This window comes from Westerdykella ornata, assembly GCF_010094085.1.
Source record: "Westerdykella ornata strain CBS 379.55 unplaced genomic scaffold EI97scaffold_23, whole genome shotgun sequence".
Classification (NCBI taxonomy): domain Eukaryota; kingdom Fungi; phylum Ascomycota; class Dothideomycetes; order Pleosporales; family Sporormiaceae; genus Westerdykella; species Westerdykella ornata.
This window is the reverse complement of record NW_022986873.1, coordinates 27,493-42,762: the sequence shown is the minus strand read 5'-3', so window position 1 is coordinate 42,762 and position 15,270 is coordinate 27,493. Positions and strand designations below refer to the sequence as shown.

At 53.9% G+C, this 15,270-nt stretch overlaps 7 protein-coding genes across 7 annotated transcripts; 2 read left to right on the top strand and 5 right to left on the bottom strand.

Annotated features, from left to right (window-relative positions):
- Window positions 1-10: 10 nt before the first annotated feature.
- On the bottom strand, window positions 11-2,154 carry EI97DRAFT_137988 (cytochrome P450). Its single transcript, XM_033793178.1, has 4 exons — window positions 1,979-2,154; window positions 1,247-1,842; window positions 1,062-1,190; window positions 11-1,011 (listed from the first exon to the last, which is right to left on the bottom strand). The coding sequence occupies exons 2-4, from the start codon at window positions 1,807-1,809 to the stop codon at window positions 177-179; spliced, it is 1,527 nt and encodes a 508-aa protein (XP_033651432.1). The 5' UTR covers window positions 1,810-1,842; window positions 1,979-2,154; the 3' UTR covers window positions 11-176.
- Window positions 2,155-2,636: 482 nt separating this feature from the next.
- EI97DRAFT_403084 (uncharacterized protein) lies at window positions 2,637-4,976 on the bottom strand. Its single transcript, XM_033796496.1, has 3 exons — window positions 4,622-4,976; window positions 3,301-4,533; window positions 2,637-3,247 (listed from the first exon to the last, which is right to left on the bottom strand). Exons 1-3 carry the CDS (start codon window positions 4,769-4,771, stop codon window positions 2,822-2,824), a joined length of 1,809 nt encoding a protein of 602 aa, XP_033651431.1. The 5' UTR covers window positions 4,772-4,976; the 3' UTR covers window positions 2,637-2,821.
- A 176-nt stretch (window positions 4,977-5,152) lies between these two features.
- EI97DRAFT_435537 (gamma-glutamyl phosphate reductase GPR) lies at window positions 5,153-7,237 on the bottom strand. The gene is made up of 2 exons (XM_033798884.1): window positions 6,686-7,237; window positions 5,153-6,400 (listed from the first exon to the last, which is right to left on the bottom strand). Exons 1-2 carry the CDS (start codon window positions 6,984-6,986, stop codon window positions 5,277-5,279), a joined length of 1,425 nt encoding a protein of 474 aa, XP_033651430.1. The 5' UTR covers window positions 6,987-7,237; the 3' UTR covers window positions 5,153-5,276.
- Window positions 7,238-7,981: 744 nt separating this feature from the next.
- Window positions 7,982-9,149, top strand: EI97DRAFT_460566 (uncharacterized protein; the record flags this gene model as incomplete). The annotated part of the gene is made up of 2 exons (XM_033801123.1): window positions 7,982-9,014; window positions 9,079-9,149. The coding sequence occupies 2 exons, from the start codon at window positions 7,982-7,984 to the stop codon at window positions 9,147-9,149; spliced, it is 1,104 nt and encodes a 367-aa protein (XP_033651429.1).
- A 755-nt stretch (window positions 9,150-9,904) lies between these two features.
- Window positions 9,905-12,234, bottom strand: EI97DRAFT_423160 (UDP-galactopyranose mutase-like protein). The gene is made up of 5 exons (XM_033797107.1): window positions 12,066-12,234; window positions 11,941-12,010; window positions 11,805-11,885; window positions 11,396-11,746; window positions 9,905-11,345 (listed from the first exon to the last, which is right to left on the bottom strand). The coding sequence occupies exons 1-5, from the start codon at window positions 12,152-12,154 to the stop codon at window positions 10,314-10,316; spliced, it is 1,623 nt and encodes a 540-aa protein (XP_033651428.1). The 5' UTR covers window positions 12,155-12,234; the 3' UTR covers window positions 9,905-10,313.
- Window positions 12,235-12,725: 491 nt separating this feature from the next.
- Window positions 12,726-14,886, top strand: EI97DRAFT_469127 (TPT-domain-containing protein). The gene is made up of 5 exons (XM_033801696.1): window positions 12,726-13,169; window positions 13,231-13,298; window positions 13,357-13,580; window positions 13,633-14,040; window positions 14,091-14,886. Exons 1-5 carry the CDS (start codon window positions 13,036-13,038, stop codon window positions 14,460-14,462), a joined length of 1,206 nt encoding a protein of 401 aa, XP_033651427.1. The 5' UTR covers window positions 12,726-13,035; the 3' UTR covers window positions 14,463-14,886.
- On the bottom strand, window positions 14,573-15,035 carry EI97DRAFT_137837 (uncharacterized protein). Its single transcript, XM_033793177.1, has one exon. The coding sequence runs from the start codon at window positions 14,979-14,981 to the stop codon at window positions 14,682-14,684; it is 300 nt and encodes a 99-aa protein (XP_033651426.1). The 5' UTR covers window positions 14,982-15,035; the 3' UTR covers window positions 14,573-14,681.
- Window positions 15,036-15,270: the final 235 nt, after the last annotated feature.

Here is a 15,270-nt window from a genome sequence, read left to right as displayed (position 1 = left end):
AGTACATTCAAAGTTACTGTTTGTCAGAACTGCTTATCAGCAATCATGCTAAATGGTAGCTCTCTCGCTATCAAAGTCAACCAGAACCAACACAACGCCCATCCGCTTCGATTTCCCTCCGATGCGCACACGTCGAAATTTTGCCAGCCCAAAAGCCCGTCCCTGCATCACAACGTCTACTTGAAAGCCACCATGACCGGTTTCGCGGGCTGCAACACAATATCACAATGCAATCCGGGATCCACACCATTCATCCTATTCTCAATCTTCTCAAACCTCTGCAACAGCCTCACCACCGTATATCCCATCTCAGTAAGAGCAAACTGCTGCCCGATGCAAATGCGGGGCCCGCCGTTGAACGGGATGTACGTCCAGGACTTGGGGGTCCAGTCGTCCCAGCGCTCGGGCACAAACTTGTTGATGTCGGGGAAGCCTGACTCAGGGGGCGGATATAGATCGGGACGGCGCTGCATCACGAGTGTCGAGTACCCGATTACCGTGCCCTTGGGGATTCCAACGGGCTGGGAGCCGTCGGGACCGCCGCCGACGGGAAGAGTGGTGTCTTTGAGAGCACAGCGGACGTTGAAGGGGACGACGGGATAGAGGCGGAGGATCTCGTTCAAGATGTGCTGGAGGTACTTCATGTTCTTGAGGTCGTCGTAAGTGGGAGTGCGTTGGAGACCGACGGTCTGGATGATCTCGGCGCGTAGTTTGGCAGTAATGGCGGGTTCCACGGAGAGGTGGTAGATGACCCAGGAAAGGGTGCAGGCGGTGGTGTCGCGGCCGGCGAGAAGAATGGAGACGAGTTGGTCGCGAAGGAGGCTGCGGTCACGGGTGAAGCCTGCGATGGCGTGGAGGAATGTGTAGCCTTCGTCGTGACTCGTCTTCTTCTCGAGTTCGGCTGGAGAAAGGGACAGAGTCTTGTCCACGTAGACATTGACGAAATCGTTGAGAACTTTCAGAGAGTCGTAGAAGCCCATCCGCTTCCGCGGCACAAGCCAGTTGAGGGGGCTGCCACGATGTGAGAGCTGTTCACCACGGGCAAGGGGATCATGACGTACCCAACTCTGGCAATGATGCTCTGCACGCGCTGAACATTGAAGAAAGCATCAGCAAATGCGGTCTGCGGGTGATTCAAGCTATCCACACTCTCGCCCAGTAAAAAGTGAGTTGCGGCATCCAGAGTGTACCTGCATGCTTCGGTTAACCCAGACTCAGCGGCTGTGGAACGTCACTCGAAACAAACCTGAAGAACATATCCAACATGTCGACTTCGGTTCCCTCCAATTTCCTCATCAGCACCTGAACGTGCTCTTCAAAGATCTCCAAATCGCTGAGACGGTCCTTCACGAATTGCGGCCGGATCAGCTGCCTGGAATTGTGCCAGAGGGTGCCATCGACCGCGAAGATGCCGTTGCCCAGGAAGTCGAACCAGTCCTTGTGAAACTGCTCTCCCTTGCCATACTCCTTGAACTGCGTCGCCAACACCGCCTTGATGTTCTCCGGCTCCGCCGTCAGGATAACCCGCTCGCCAGTCCCCGCCTCAACGGTGTAACCTCCTCTGCCATACTTCTTCATGGTATCAAACCAGAACTCGTGCGCCTCGTCCCGGAGCACGCGGCTCAGAAGCGAGTAGAGCATATCGATACCATAAGGGAGGTACGTAGTTCGCACTGGGGCACGCGCACCCAGGCTGCTGACGCGAAAGGTGGTGTAGGCCTGGGAGAGCATCTTCCAGACGAACCAGAAGACCACCAGGCCTGGGAGCGCATAGGCGGGCGTGAGCCATGGGCGGATCAGGTCGAGCATGATGGGTAGGCGTCAAGAAGAGAGAATCCAGCTCTGCAACGAGGTCAGCATGTCCTTTGGATGATCTTGAGGAGTGGGGCGCTGTGACGTTGATATATCCTGCTGGAGTCTCTTGGGATGAATGGACAAAGAACAGTTTTGGCGGACGACTTCCACCACTCCTACATACCTTTGACGAGGAAAAGTGAGAAGATGACGAGAGAACAGCGAATACGAAAAAGACCGCCTCTCTGATCCTCCATTCACACCCCGCTCGCGAACCCGGCGCATATGCAGCCTGGTTAAGTATACGGCCCATGTCTCTTCATGTGCATGATGACAACCCTGGTCAAACCTCGGCACGAACACGAAAAGGTTGGCATCGCTCTTTTGGCCTAATCAGGAAAGTTGCGACTCTGCTTATGACACCTGCTTGTAGAGTTGCGACAGCCAAACAGAGTGCACTCGTGTGATGGTGAAGGACGGTGCTGGTGGTGTGGGCGTTGCGGGGCCGTTTTCCCTACCCTAGGGTAATGCGCCGAGTGGTTCCAGTCGGCCACTTTGAGTAGTGGATTCTATCCGTTACTTGTCGAACCTAACCTATCATTGGGAAGGTCGAAAAACGGCGGAGAGTCGGGAATCCTACTGTACAGTAATATTACAACGGGTATGGTTCGTACGGTGAGCATGTGCTTCGTGTTGGTTGTCATGTCCGAAATCCTGCTCTCGTTGTCGATCTGACAATATGATATGGCCCTTGCTCTAGGGTATGTAGGCGGAGGTGGAGTCAGCATCACTTCACCTGTACTTGTAGAACAGTATAGTACGGAGTAGTCTCACAAGCATAGCAATGCAGTATTTGCCTGGGCCTAGCGCTTCCGGCATGATGCATACCTGGCGTGGTATCCATTCACTTCAAAGCTGCTCTATACTTCACTCTACACAAGAGAAGCCATTCTCGGGATGTAAAGAGGCGTCATGGCACCAATAGCCCTCCGTCGGGCCATACTGTAGGGCTCTGCTGTCATCTTCTTCACGGCTTATATCCCAGCTGACACTGCGTTCCCTCCATCAAACAGTATGGCATTTGGATTGGCTCTGCACCCACTCCCATGGCAACCAACCTTTCTCTCATCTCACTCAACCTCGGACTCGCCTCAATTTGACTCCTATTTCGCCCCTCCTTATCCTTGGCCCCGCTCCACAGTATCTCTGCAACTGCCGCCGCTCGTGGCCACACCATGCGGTCAAGGTTCACCGGATCGGTTTGCTCAGACCACATGTGTGCCTCCCCGCCAATGACGAGATGCTGGTGGGAAGATGGGATGCCGGCAAGGGGATCGTAGGAATAAATCAGACGCCAGTTATGGAAGGGGGCGCAGTAATCATTGTAAGGCCAGTGGTCCGCTGCCACTGACGGATCGAAATCCAGCCATTGGCCTTTGCCGCAGTCGAGATACTGCTGAGTGTTAGACCTCACTCATGAGACAGAGCATGTGCGCAGCGGCTTACCCAGTACTTGTAATTCCCAGCAAGAGCTTTATGACCTCTGGCCACAATCTGCGCAAGGGCTTCATCGGAGCGCCAGCTCTGCACTATGACATCCTTGCCGAGAGTAAGATTCCATTCCAACAGCATCTCCTCCCATACAATAGGTGTGAGTCCAAGTCTGCGGACTTGGTCATGGTTACGGTGAATGAACTTTTGCATCAGTGGCTGTAGCACGGAATACTCCTTCGAGCGCACCGTGTCGTCCAGTTCATAGGCATTCCTGTTCACCTCGTCCCCGCCAGTGTGAAAGTGAGTGGAGTAGGGAGATATCCTCAGTATCAAATCATCGAGCAGTGTTTCGAGAAAGTCATCCACCTCAGAAGAGTTGAGCTTGAGTGTCCCAGACGGTGGTTCGGCAGCATACGTATTCCAGTCAGGCTGGATATTATACGCGGCGATGAGTTCCGGCCGGCTGAACCAGATGGAAGACGTATGGCCTGGCATATCTATCTCCGTAATCAGCTCCACACCCTGTATAGCTGCATGGCGCTGGATTTCATTGAAGTCGTCCACTGAGTACACCAGATCTGGACGGTAGGCTCCCTTCTCAGCAAGGTCTGGAAGCGACGGTATCTCCAAAGGCCAGGATTGCGAGTCTGTGACATGGAGGTGAAAGCGATTCATCTTGTTGTACGCCGCCGCATCAATCATCCTCTTTATATCCGCGACTGGAAACCATTGCCTGGCAACGTCCATGTTGAGACCTCTATGCTGAAATACCGGGGCGTCATAGATCTCCACAGGTGCCCAAGGCGTATACGCTCCGCCTCCGGTATGCTTAAAGAAGAGTTGGGTGAATGTGTTTAGACCTCTGGCAATTCCAACGCTAGAGTTTGCACGGATCGTTGCCTTTCCGTCTTCTGTGAGAGAAAGTCTGTACGACTCGTCTACGTCGCCGACCCGTGTCTTCACGGCTTCTTCTTCTTTTTCTTCTCGTTGGAGCTCCAGGTATATGGATTCGATATAAGTCGCTCCTTTGCAGTCAGGCTCTTTCCAGCCCCTCTCATGGAACTTCCAGGGAACGAAGCTCTTTTGGAAAATGGTACGATGCGTTTGTTTGATGGCATAGTCTTGTATTTCCTGGCCTGTGACTCCTTGCCCATCTTTTAAAGACACATTCCCGCTTGCCCACCACCATTGGTCGTCTTGCGCAAACCGCCTCTGAAATGTCTTCTGAACGTTCTTGTCATATAACTGCGGACGTTAGAAACGGACCGAGGAGCATGTGAGGATAGTAGTCTCATATTGTGCATTCGAGCTAATGAGACTCTAGACTACCTACCTCATCCGTATCGGTCCAATGAAACGACACATCTTCAGCAATGAACAGGACGGATTCACCATGTTCGTAGGAAGTAGGAATCGGCCATATTGCTGATGCTCCCTGCAGAAGTGCGATGAGGGCGACCGAGAGGTTGATAATCAACCCCATCTTCTACATTCTAGCAGAATGAACTCCTTTTCAGTGGATATATCAGAAGGAAGAAACAAAGCGACTTGTGTCTTCCAGACACGACTCCGAAGCGTGTGAGCTCACAGTAGAGATCTTGGAAAGCGGCTACTCCCAGAGCTGAATACGCTTCAAGAAAAACGACAGCTCGATGGCTCTACGAAAGTAATGAGTATGCAACTTCGATGATGGGAATCGGATCATGTGGGGAAGCGTTGGACTTGCAATTGACGGATTGTTGAGAGCACGGACCATCCACACCTTCCATCAGTCCACGAGGTGTCTATTCGAGAGGGCACATGCTGACCTGGAGATCTACATCAACTCAAGTGGTTTCGTTCTTAGACCCAAGCTCAAGGATGGTGCAGATATTTGCATGCTCCGCCTCCATAAGAGCAGAACTTTTGGTGTCTCTTTACTCTGCCAAACTATTCATAGAAGTTTACCCTTTCAAGGTAGGAGATTGAAACCGATTACTGTGGTATAGCTATAGTCTAATCTCACCCGTCCTGAATCTCCTCAACACTTCTTTCTCCTCCTCGGACCTCGCCACTTCGTCACCCTCCGAAACGGGCAACCTTTCATGCTTCCATCTCCTCTTTCCCTCTCCAGCTCCATAGTCAGCACTAACCTGTCCATCTCCCTTAATCACCCACTTGTAGATCGTCAAACCTTCCAGCCCCACAGGGCCTCTGCTATGAATCTTGTTCGTCGAGATGCCAACCTCGGTGCCGAAGCCATAACGCTGGCCATCCGCCATCCTAGTCGAGGTATTCCAGTAGACGCTGCTAGAGTCCACACCGGCGAGGAACGCATTCGCAACGTCTTCATTCAGCGTAAGGATGGCATCGGTGTGGTGGGAAGAGTGCGCGTTGATATGTGATATCGCCTCCTCGACTCCCTTGATAGACTTGACTGCGAGGATGAGGTCTAAGAACTCGGTATGGAAGTCGGCATCCGTGGCGCCCTGGACGCTGGTCTTGTCGCCAATGTTGGCATTCTCAAGGGCAGCTAGAGATGCCTCGTCGCATCGCAGCGAGACGCCCTTCTCTAGCAGCGCCTTCGCAACGGCGGGGAATGTCCGACCCAAAGCATCTTCGTCGACTAGAAGCTGCTCCACAGCGTTGCAACCAGCGGGGTAACTCGTCTTGGCGTCAACGAGAATCCTGATTGCTTTCTCGACAGGGTAGTCTGCACACAGATATGTTGAACAGATGCCGTCTGCATGGCCGAGCACAGGAATCGCGGTCGAGCTCTTGACGAATCGTACCAGTTTATTGCCGCCTCTAGGAATGCAGAGATCGATGTACATGTCAAGCGCGAGAAGGTCCTTGATTACATCGTGCGTTTGGACGAGTTGCAGGCAATCGCTCGGGACAGCAGTAGACTGTAGCGCACGGGAAATAATGGATGCAATGGCGGCAAAGGAGTTGGATGATTCGCGGCCGCCTTTGAGGATAGCTGCATTGCCGGATTTGAGAGCCAAGGCGGAGATGTTGGCGATAACTTCAGGGCGGGCTTCGAATATGATGAGGAGAACACCGATGGGACAGGTGACGCGTGTGAGAGTGAGATCGGTGTCCAGGAGGGTGCGGGCAGTAGTGCGGTTTACTGTTCGGAAAAGCGATCAGTGGTGGGGTCGCGATGCAGTCAGAAAACGAGGTGTACGAGAGTGTCGAAGCGACCAGGGAGCTCTAAACGGTAGACATGGAGATGGCATATTGAAATTCTCAGAGAGTTCAGGGGCAACAATGGGCGCCTTGGCTCTGCTCCAAGGAGGCTTGGAATTTCGAACGGGGAATTGACGGAACAGACAAGTGCTCAAAAAGCGAGCATTTGGCAGAAAGGAAAAAGAGAGATTGTTATGAAACAAGAAGAAGGCAAGAGGCCACATACTAGGATCCTCCAACTCGCGCACATCCAAGATACCCTGCAACATATCTTCATACTTTCCGGGCTTGCCCAAATCCAACCTCTTGATCAAACTCTGGCTGAGTTGTCCCCCGGCGGCAGCCTTGTTGGCCGCCTCCAGGTCCTTCCGATTAGCTGCAAGCACTTCGTCCTTTGCGTCGGCGAGGGCCTGGTGAATAGCCGTCAAGGCGGCATTGCGGTCCTCGGTGGACAGGACGGCGAGTTTCCTGGAGCCCAATTGGGCGGCCTGCGCAACTTCTAGCGGGGTTGCGTTGGTGAGAGACATTGCTTCTGTGGAAGGTTGCGGTCAGCGGTCCTGGTGAGACGCTGATGGTGGTGGATTTTAGATCTATGTGACTCAAAGTGGAGAAACTTTGCACTGTGCAGAACGGCAGGAAAGTAGAGACGCAGAGCGGAGATGCGGATGCAGGATCCTTTCGCCTTGATTCCGAGCGAGACGATGTCCGAGTACTCTGTTCAGGCCCTTGAGAATGGCCGTGGACCTGGCGAAACCCTTGCTCCGTGTTCGGCTTCAAGATGGATTGTGTGGTGGTGTTGAGGATCTGTACAGCCACTCCTGTGGCGGTGCACCGTGCCAAGCTGCCAAGACATGACTCGCGGTCCACGGATCATCAACAACATCCTTCTCCACACCTTTGAGTTTACAAGAACAGCTCTCCGGGCTGCAAAGCCAATGAGCTGTTTGATTATCTACGCCAGTTCGTCCGACCATCATCATCGGAACCCTCTTCTCTGCCGACCTCACAATGTTCTCCACGTCGCGGGTGGGGTGACGCTGAAATATTATGGGCCAGACCTTTCGGTTGTGTATTGTGTTGCATGTGGCTGGGTTTCCAGCCCCCCAGGTCTCCGCAGGACTCCAACCTCGAGTATTTCCAACCAACGCCAGCGGCGAGACTGGACACGCCATGATGATGCACACCATTGTTGACCACAGCTAACACGTAGTCTCGTAGCCTCGGACTAAAGAGTGGCTGGACTCGCCCGTCCTTCTCACCACACAGTATCCTTATAAACATTCACTTCCCTGGTCCGCTTCCTTGTCCTCCTCACTCCACCTTCGCTATCTCGTCTTGGGTACCGAGTACATCCGCATCGTAATCCTCCCAATTGTACTCTGACCCTTTCTTACCACTTTTGCTTTCTTCAGTCTTCCATAAGCACATTCGCCTCTGAGTTCGGCTCACCTCAACTCAAATCAGTTCGACAGCAACCTCCCCTTCACTAACAGCCTGCCGTCGAACCCTCTTCACCGCCGACATGCGGTCCCCCGGAAAAGCAACGGTCGCTCTAGCGTACCTCCTTGCCCCCATAGCGGCACAAACATATACCAACTGCAATCCCACTCTGCGATCCGACTGCCCGCCAGACTCCGCACTGGGCAGGACAGTCAACATTGATTTCACTTCCCCCTCCGACAGCTTCACGCCTCAAGGCAACCCGACATATGGCTCCGACGGGGTATCCTTCACAGTCGCAAAGTCCGGTGACTCCCCTCAGTTGACGTCAAAATGGTTCATCATGTTTGGGAGGGTCGAAGTCGTCCTCAAGGCTGCGCCCGGTGCGGGGATTGTTAGCAGCTTTGTCATGCAGTCGGACGACCTCGATGAGATTGATTGGGAGTGGCTCGGCGCCTCGCCGGACGAAGTTCAGACAAATTACTTCGGCAAGGGCCAAACAACAACGTATGACCGTGGTGCCTTCCACGCCGACCCCGGGAGCCAGGCAGGCTTCAAGACGTACACCATCGAATGGACTGCAAATCAGATTGTGTGGCAGATTGATGGCCAGACGGTCAGGTCGCTTGTACCCGCCGACTCAAAGGGCCAGTATCCGCAAACACCCATGCAGATCAAGATCGGCGCGTGGAGCGGAGGTGATCCAGCTAACGCCCCTGGCACCATCGAGTGGGCTAGGGGACCCACGGACTATAGCAAAGGGCCGTTCACCATGCAGGTCAAGTCGCTGAGGGTGTCTGACTACTCTACGGGAACGCAATATATCTACGGGGACCAAAGCGGGACGTGGCAGTCCATCAAGTCAGTTGGCGGCCAAATCAACTCGGGAGGGGGTGCGGTAGACCCTAATGCTCCTACCATCACCTCGCAAGCCACGGGGCAGCCAATCCCGTTCGCGCCGACCTCAACATATGAGAGACCCAACGTCTACCCTTGGGTTTCCAAGGCTCCTGATCAGCCTGTGAGTCGCACCTTTGAGAATTACCCCGGCCTTCCCAGCGGGTGGACGGTCACGGATTCTGGCAAAGTCGTCCCGCCCAGCTCGGCGCCTGTCAGTAAGCCGCGTTCCTTTCACCCACCTTGACCGCTTGCTGCAAAGTGCTAACGACTTGTGTACAGTTGACATCCCTTCCCGCTTCATCTACGCCATCTTCTGCTCCTTCGCCTTCGGAGTCCTCTGGCGAGCCTAACCGCGTGCAGGTCAGTACCAGTTCTGGCCAAAGCGGATTCACAACTATGACGACCGCGGCACCCTCTGGTACTGCCCCTGGTACCAGATTGGGTGAAGGCGCTGGCCCAACGACAACATCATCGCCTCCTCCAGCCCCGGCTGCTGCGGCCTCTCAATTGCTCGTGCATGTTGGTCTTCTCCCATTAGCGGCATTTTTTGGTGTTCTGCTTGTCTTGTAGGATAAGGCGAGCGCGAGCGGTAACATCTCATTCTGCATTTTCAGAGTTCCGGGTTTCACTTCACTGGTGGCGTTTTGGCGTTGGCAAGGATTGATGTTTTCCATTCTTCGCATCTTCATTCCTGCACTGCATAAATTCAAAACCATGTAGAAGGATAATGCGAGGAGGACTGGATAATGATGAGTGAGGAACTGACATGGCGATGAGGAAGGAATTAATCATGAATGATGGGATGGCAATGAGGAATGAAATGACCATGAATAACATAACGAGTAACGACGTATGTTATGTAGCATGCACACCTGTCTTCTGTGTCTTCTGCCGGAGTGTTCTATTCATGTGAGGGTGGGTGCGGTATCTTCTGCTCGCGCTGCATTTTCTTTGGCATACACACGTTACCGCAAGTGAGTTTAGAAGACGTCTTCTAGACCTTTTCGACGGTTTCAGAGACCGTCTTCCAATTGGGATATGTCACGGCAATGTTTTCGTAGCACGCCTGTTTTGCACATCCAAAAAATATCCGCATAGGGTTTACCCCTACTGGTGGCAAGCGTCAACGGAAGAGAAACCCCTCGAGCCGGTCACAAATCACTTCCCCGATGAGCCAAGCGCGTTCCTCCCCGGGAATTCTTCTTAGAATCCATACATCTATACGTCTATCTCTAAATCGGGCCAAAGCGACACCGTTCCATTCCAACCTTGGAAGGTTGTAGACAACGTTACGCTGAACGGAGAAGATACGTCTCCTGCGAGCCACTGCAGCCATGCCAAAATATTCTCATGAACCCGCTCCCAGATAGCCCCCAAATAAACAACCATCATATCAATCGTTGCGGCTACACCCAAAATGTTCATTACTCCTATCCCAGAAGCACAACGGCAACCTATACCGGGATTTCATCCCATCATGCCATGCCAGCATCGACATGTTCGTTTCCACTAATCTAGTCTAGAGCTTTGTTGTTCTTGTTCTTGTTCTTGGCGAAAATTTGAGCACCGTCGACGAGGCGGCGTTCCGTGTTCTGGCGACCGTTCACGAAGTCGGGGTAATTGAGCGTCAACTCAACGGCACCATTGACAATGTTGTCAACGGCTTCCACGCCCAACATAAACGAGTGGTCCTGGTTACCAACTTCGTAGCGCCAGGAACCGAAGCGACCGCGTGACCAGATATCCTTTGCCTGGAGAGCGGGAAGGAGCTCCTTGAGCACGCCCTCGCGCTCCAGCGACGGAGTGGGGTAGCCGTGGTCGAAACGGCGGTGGTAGGTGGACACGATTTCGTCTGTAGGCTTGATCATCTCGGTGTTAATGAGTCCCTGGATAGACTCCTTCAGGAGGTTGGCCTGGTCTACGGGCTTCATGCTGGATTCCGACACCTCGAGCATGATGGACCAGTACGGTCCTTCCTTGGGCTCCTTAGAGCTGGGCTTTGAGCCGTCGGCAAGCTGTTGAGTCGAGAGCTTGACGTCCTTCTGCGGCTGATTGTAGGGGGAGTAGTTGGAGAAGATGGTCGCACGGTAAAAGGGGCAGTTGTCCTCTGGGAAGTACAACCAGCACTTGTCGCCGATATTTGCAGGACGCTCGCCCCGAAGACCGACCCCGATGACGTGAGTCGAGGAGTAGAAGAGGCCCTTGCTGAGTTGGATGAGCGACTTATCGCCCATCTTCTCAACCAGACTATCAACAGCCATGGTGTTGATCAGCTTCTGGTAGTTGACCACTGTACCATCCTTTAGTGTCACCTTCTTGCCATCGGCGTCAACCTTGGTGACAGCACCGTGATCGCCGAATCGCTTCTTCTCGTCTGGAAGGGTCTTCGCAACGGCAATCCAGATACCGCCGGTGCCGTCACGGGCAGGGAAGCGGAAGGTTGCGTTGGGACCCCAGTTACCTGCGGTCTTGCCTAGGATGACGTTGGAGGTGACTCGCTTCACGTCGGGAGCGGCGACACGCTCGCCGAGCCATGCGCATTGCATCTGCAAACAGGTCAGTCGTCGAATGCGTAGACGCGAATCAGCTCCCTCACCTTGGTGGTGGGAACGGCCCACACTTTATAGTTGTAAGGGCGCATGAAGAGGTCTGCAACGCCAGTGCCCATCTGACGCAAGATCCACTCGTCGAAGTCCTTGGGCTTGGTGTTGGAGACGCGGGCCTCGAGGGCGGCATCAATCATGCCCTCGATGCATTTCACCTGATCCTCCTTTGGCAGCATTGAGATGTTGTTCTGGAAAGGATAGGGGACCCAGAGTCCCTTGCAGCGGACGTAGGAGATGCGCTGGTGCGTGTACCAGTCGTCGGCATTGGGCAGAGCCTCGTCGATGCAGTCGTCGAAATACTTGTAGTGGGAGAAGATGACATGACCGCCGACATCGTAGAGCTTGGGATGGAGTCAGTATGCGCAGGAATGAGGATTGATGGCGACGGGAGGCACTCACAAAGCCCTCAGGGGTGACATCGGTTGAGGCCAGGCCGCCAGGAGTCTCATTGGCATCTACAATCAACCACGAGGGGCCATCCTGAGGATGAGGATCAGCAGCGCTCAACCCAAGTTTTTGACACAGACAAGCATACAATCTGATTCAACCTCTTCGCTGCCCCCAGGCCGGTCGGGCCAGCGCCAATGACGAGGACGTCTACGTTGCTGTGGGGGGTGTTTGTTAGAGGCGGTTCATGGGGCGGTGTGCGGGCCTCCTCACATCTCTTCCCTGGTCGAACCCATTTTCCCTTGCAGCAACTCCTGAAAAGATGGAACACGCTTCAAGGTCTGACGTGCGTAGTTGAGCATGTAACGATCGAAGAGGAACACAGCAGTAGCAGAGGAAGAATAAGGAGAGGAGTGCGATTGGGGGGCGTGGGAGCTGTGATAGTGATGCGGCGGGGGATGTCGGCGGGTCTGAAAATAAATATCGACGGGCGCGCGCTAGTCGTCGTTCCCCGGCCACCACGCCTACCACGCCTGGCCAGGGTCTGGCCGCAAAAGGGGCAGTGGCGACCTTGCGGGCTAGCCCGGCTGCTCGCCTCTTTTATCAAAGTACATTGAATGAAGGTACCAGTGTATGTATACACCGTACCCTGCACCGCTGCGGTTCTTCGCAGCGGGCCGAGCTGGTGTCACCCAAAGCAACTAACTTACTGCGGACTCTGTGCACCGTCATATTTGGGTATACTACCGAGTACTGTTGGCACTGTACTCCGTAGAAGGTACGTACAGTACACAGTACAGAGGGCCGTCCACGGTTGCGCGGCTTGTCCGTTCCAAGGTTGCCCAATCATCTCGCCAAGCCGCTCTAGCTGCTTTTGGCCCCGTTCCCGCTACTTCTTTTCACTGTGCACCCTGAGAGAGTCCACCCTTCCTCCCCTCCCCCCAAAGATTTGCACACCACTACCACCACCACCACCACCACCAACCCTCTCTCCCGTGCCCGCTGTCATACGGCGCATCCGCTCCTTCGCTGTCTGACGCCGCCGTTTCTGTACTCCGTCAGCCCGTACGGAGGTATTCATCCCCGTTGACCTCCCGCAGTGCATTCTGCGCCATCTGGTCAGCCCGCTGACATCCCGATCCCACCAGCCAACTCAGTTGCTCCTTTGCACGCCTAGCATCCCAACGGTGGCTTTCTGAAGAAATACCTCTCCACCGACCTCTCTTTCGCGCTTCCTGTAGCCATGTCTGACGAGAAGACTCGCTCCTCCGTCGAGGCCGCCCGCGACACCTCCGCCCCCGTCCTGCCAACCGTCAATCCCAATCTCCAGACGCCGCAAAAACCATCAGACAAGCTACATCCCGCTTTCTACGTCGCGTACGCCGCCTCTCACCCGTCAATCGCTGCGCCTTCTTGTTGGATTCTAACCGTCATCTAGGGCCTGGATAGGACTGAGTTCCAGTGTCATTGTCTTCAACAAATGGATTTTGTCGTCGAGAAAGTTTGGTATGGCTCCTAACCCCCCCGGAATCCGGTGCCGCAGAAGCTAATATGCTCTCTGCAGAGTTCCCCATCTTCCTGACAACATGGCACTTGCTTTTCGCAACCATCGTTACCCAGCTCATGGCGCGATTCACCACCATTCTCGACTCGAGGAAAAAGGTTCCCATGACAGGTCGCGTCTACCTTCGCGCCATCATTCCCATTGGCATATTCTTCAGTTTGAGCTTGATCTGCGGTAACCAGACATATCTGTACTTGAGCGTCGCTTTCATTCAGATGTTGAAGGTATGTTTGCTTCCATAGCCGCGAGCCCTGACACTGACTCTACTCTCCCTAGGCTACAACTCCGGTCGCCGTTCTCCTCTCGAGTTGGTTCATGGGCGTCAGCAAAGCTGATATGAAGACTCTTGCCAATGTGTCCGTGATCGTGATCGGTGTCATCATTGCATCGATAGGCGAGATCAAATTCGTCATGATCGGCTTCCTCTTCCAGGTTGCCGGCATCATTTTCGAGGCTGTTCGCCTGGTCATGGTGCAGCGCCTGTTGAGCTCTGACGAGTTCAAGATGGATCCCCTCGTGTCGCTTTACTACTATGCGCCCGCCTGTGCCATCATCAACGGGGCCGTTTGGCTCTTCTACGAGATGCCCCGCATGGGCATGGACGACATCTACCGTGTTGGCTGTTTTAACCTGCTGCTCAACGCTCTGGTTGCCTTTATGCTCAACGTCTCTGTGGTATTCCTGGTACGTGTTTTCACATGTCCTTTGCACAACCTGCTTCTAACTGTGCGCAGATTGGCCGGACCTCATCTCTTGTACTCACCCTCTCGGGCGTCCTCAAGGATATCCTTCTCGTCTTCGCCTCCATGATCATCTTCGGCGACCCCGTCACTCTTCTCCAGGCGTTCGGCTACGGCGTTGCTCTTGTGGGCCTCATGTTCTACAAACTCGGCGCGCAGAAGATGAAGGAACTGATCGGTCAAGGCGGCATGGCATGGGCTGAGATGGGCGCTGCCCGTCCTGTTACGCGGAAGCTACTCATCTTCGCCCTTGTCGCAGTTACCCTCTTTGTTCTTCTTGGTGGTCTCGCTCCCAGGATCGCCCCAGAATCCACCAAGAAGCTCTATGACGGCATCGGCACCTATGTTGCTGACAAGGCCATATGATGATGCATCCTATCTCCGGCACGTCGACCATCGGCTAGTTCAGGGGTATGCTGCATACCACCAGAGAAGACGAAGCGCTCCATTCTTCTTCGACATATTTGTTTTCTTACCGGTATTGCTTCAGGTTTGGGAGTGGCAGGGCTATTGTACAGCTGACGGCATAGACAAACTTTCATTTCCTCCGAGCGCTGTGTCTTCGTTCGGTGATGTTAGAGGCTTTCATCCAGTGCCCAGGCGAGTGTAGGGATAGATATACATTCCCATTTTCCCATCTCTTGACCTGCCTCGCAGTTGTAACGGAAAGCGGCGAAAACTTCGCATTGGTATTGTCATATATACAGTCTTAGCGGAGTTGGACGACATGTAATGGGTATATACAGAACAGGTATGTAATGATAATAGAGAGGGAATTGGGGTGCCATTTGTGAAGCCATTACGCGCGACTGCAACGGTGACGATGAATACCAAGGAGATATTTGATATACTCAACTCTGTCGCAATGAGAGATTTGCAGAACATAAAGCTGTACCGTGCATACAATAATCTGCCATTTGACCTAAAGACTTCTTCGCGTGCCCAGGTTGGAGTTGCCGTCAGAGTGCTTGTTTGTGCTCGTAAGTTCTGCCAAAGGCGGTGAGCTTGCCTGCCAAGCCCGCTAAGGACCGCCCACACCACTGCATCGAAATTCGCACATGGAGACCTCAAGCGACGACCACGACACGACAACCCACGCCGACACCCCCAATCGTCAATCAGAATGGTAAGACGGTCCTCTGCCGTTGCGAAGGATTGCTCGCGCGATACGATA

What these genes read in the sequence shown, in the direction of transcription:
- EI97DRAFT_137988 (XM_033793178.1), bottom strand. Translation starts at nt 1,809, where the DNA reads ATGCTCGACCTGATCCGCCCATGGCTCACGCCCGCCTATGCGCTCCCA. An exon ending in ATGTTGGATATGTTCTTCAG is followed by an intron (nt 1,191 to 1,246) that starts GTTTGTTTCGAG and finishes CGAAGCATGCAG; the next exon opens with GTACACTCTGGATGCCGCAA. An exon ending in AGCATCATTGCCAGAGTTGG is followed by an intron (nt 1,012 to 1,061) that starts GTACGTCATGAT and finishes ACATCGTGGCAG; the next exon opens with CCCCCTCAACTGGCTTGTGC.
- EI97DRAFT_403084 (XM_033796496.1), bottom strand. Translation starts at nt 4,771, where the DNA reads ATGGGGTTGATTATCAACCTCTCGGTCGCCCTCATCGCACTTCTGCAG. An exon ending in ATTGGACCGATACGGATGAG is followed by an intron (nt 4,534 to 4,621) that starts GTAGGTAGTCTA and finishes TAACGTCCGCAG; the next exon opens with TTATATGACAAGAACGTTCA. An exon ending in CTGGGAATTACAAGTACTGG is followed by an intron (nt 3,248 to 3,300) that starts GTAAGCCGCTGC and finishes AACACTCAGCAG; the next exon opens with TATCTCGACTGCGGCAAAGG.
- EI97DRAFT_435537 (XM_033798884.1), bottom strand. Translation starts at nt 6,986, where the DNA reads ATGTCTCTCACCAACGCAACCCCGCTAGAAGTTGCGCAGGCCGCCCAA. An exon ending in GCGCGAGTTGGAGGATCCTA is followed by an intron (nt 6,401 to 6,685) that starts GTATGTGGCCTC and finishes TTTTCCGAACAG; the next exon opens with TAAACCGCACTACTGCCCGC.
- EI97DRAFT_423160 (XM_033797107.1), bottom strand. Translation starts at nt 12,154, where the DNA reads ATGCTCAACTACGCACGTCAGACCTTGAAGCGTGTTCCATCTTTTCAG. An exon ending in GGTTCGACCAGGGAAGAGAT is followed by an intron (nt 12,011 to 12,065) that starts GTGAGGAGGCCC and finishes CACCCCCCACAG; the next exon opens with CAACGTAGACGTCCTCGTCA. An exon ending in CGAAGAGGTTGAATCAGATT is followed by an intron (nt 11,886 to 11,940) that starts GTATGCTTGTCT and finishes CCTCATCCTCAG; the next exon opens with GATGGCCCCTCGTGGTTGAT.
- EI97DRAFT_469127 (XM_033801696.1), top strand. Translation starts at nt 13,036, where the DNA reads ATGTCTGACGAGAAGACTCGCTCCTCCGTCGAGGCCGCCCGCGACACC. An exon ending in CATCCCGCTTTCTACGTCGC is followed by an intron (nt 13,170 to 13,230) that starts GTACGCCGCCTC and finishes ACCGTCATCTAG; the next exon opens with GGCCTGGATAGGACTGAGTT. An exon ending in TTTGTCGTCGAGAAAGTTTG is followed by an intron (nt 13,299 to 13,356) that starts GTATGGCTCCTA and finishes TGCTCTCTGCAG; the next exon opens with AGTTCCCCATCTTCCTGACA.
- EI97DRAFT_137837 (XM_033793177.1), bottom strand. Translation starts at nt 14,981, where the DNA reads ATGTTCTGCAAATCTCTCATTGCGACAGAGTTGAGTATATCAAATATC.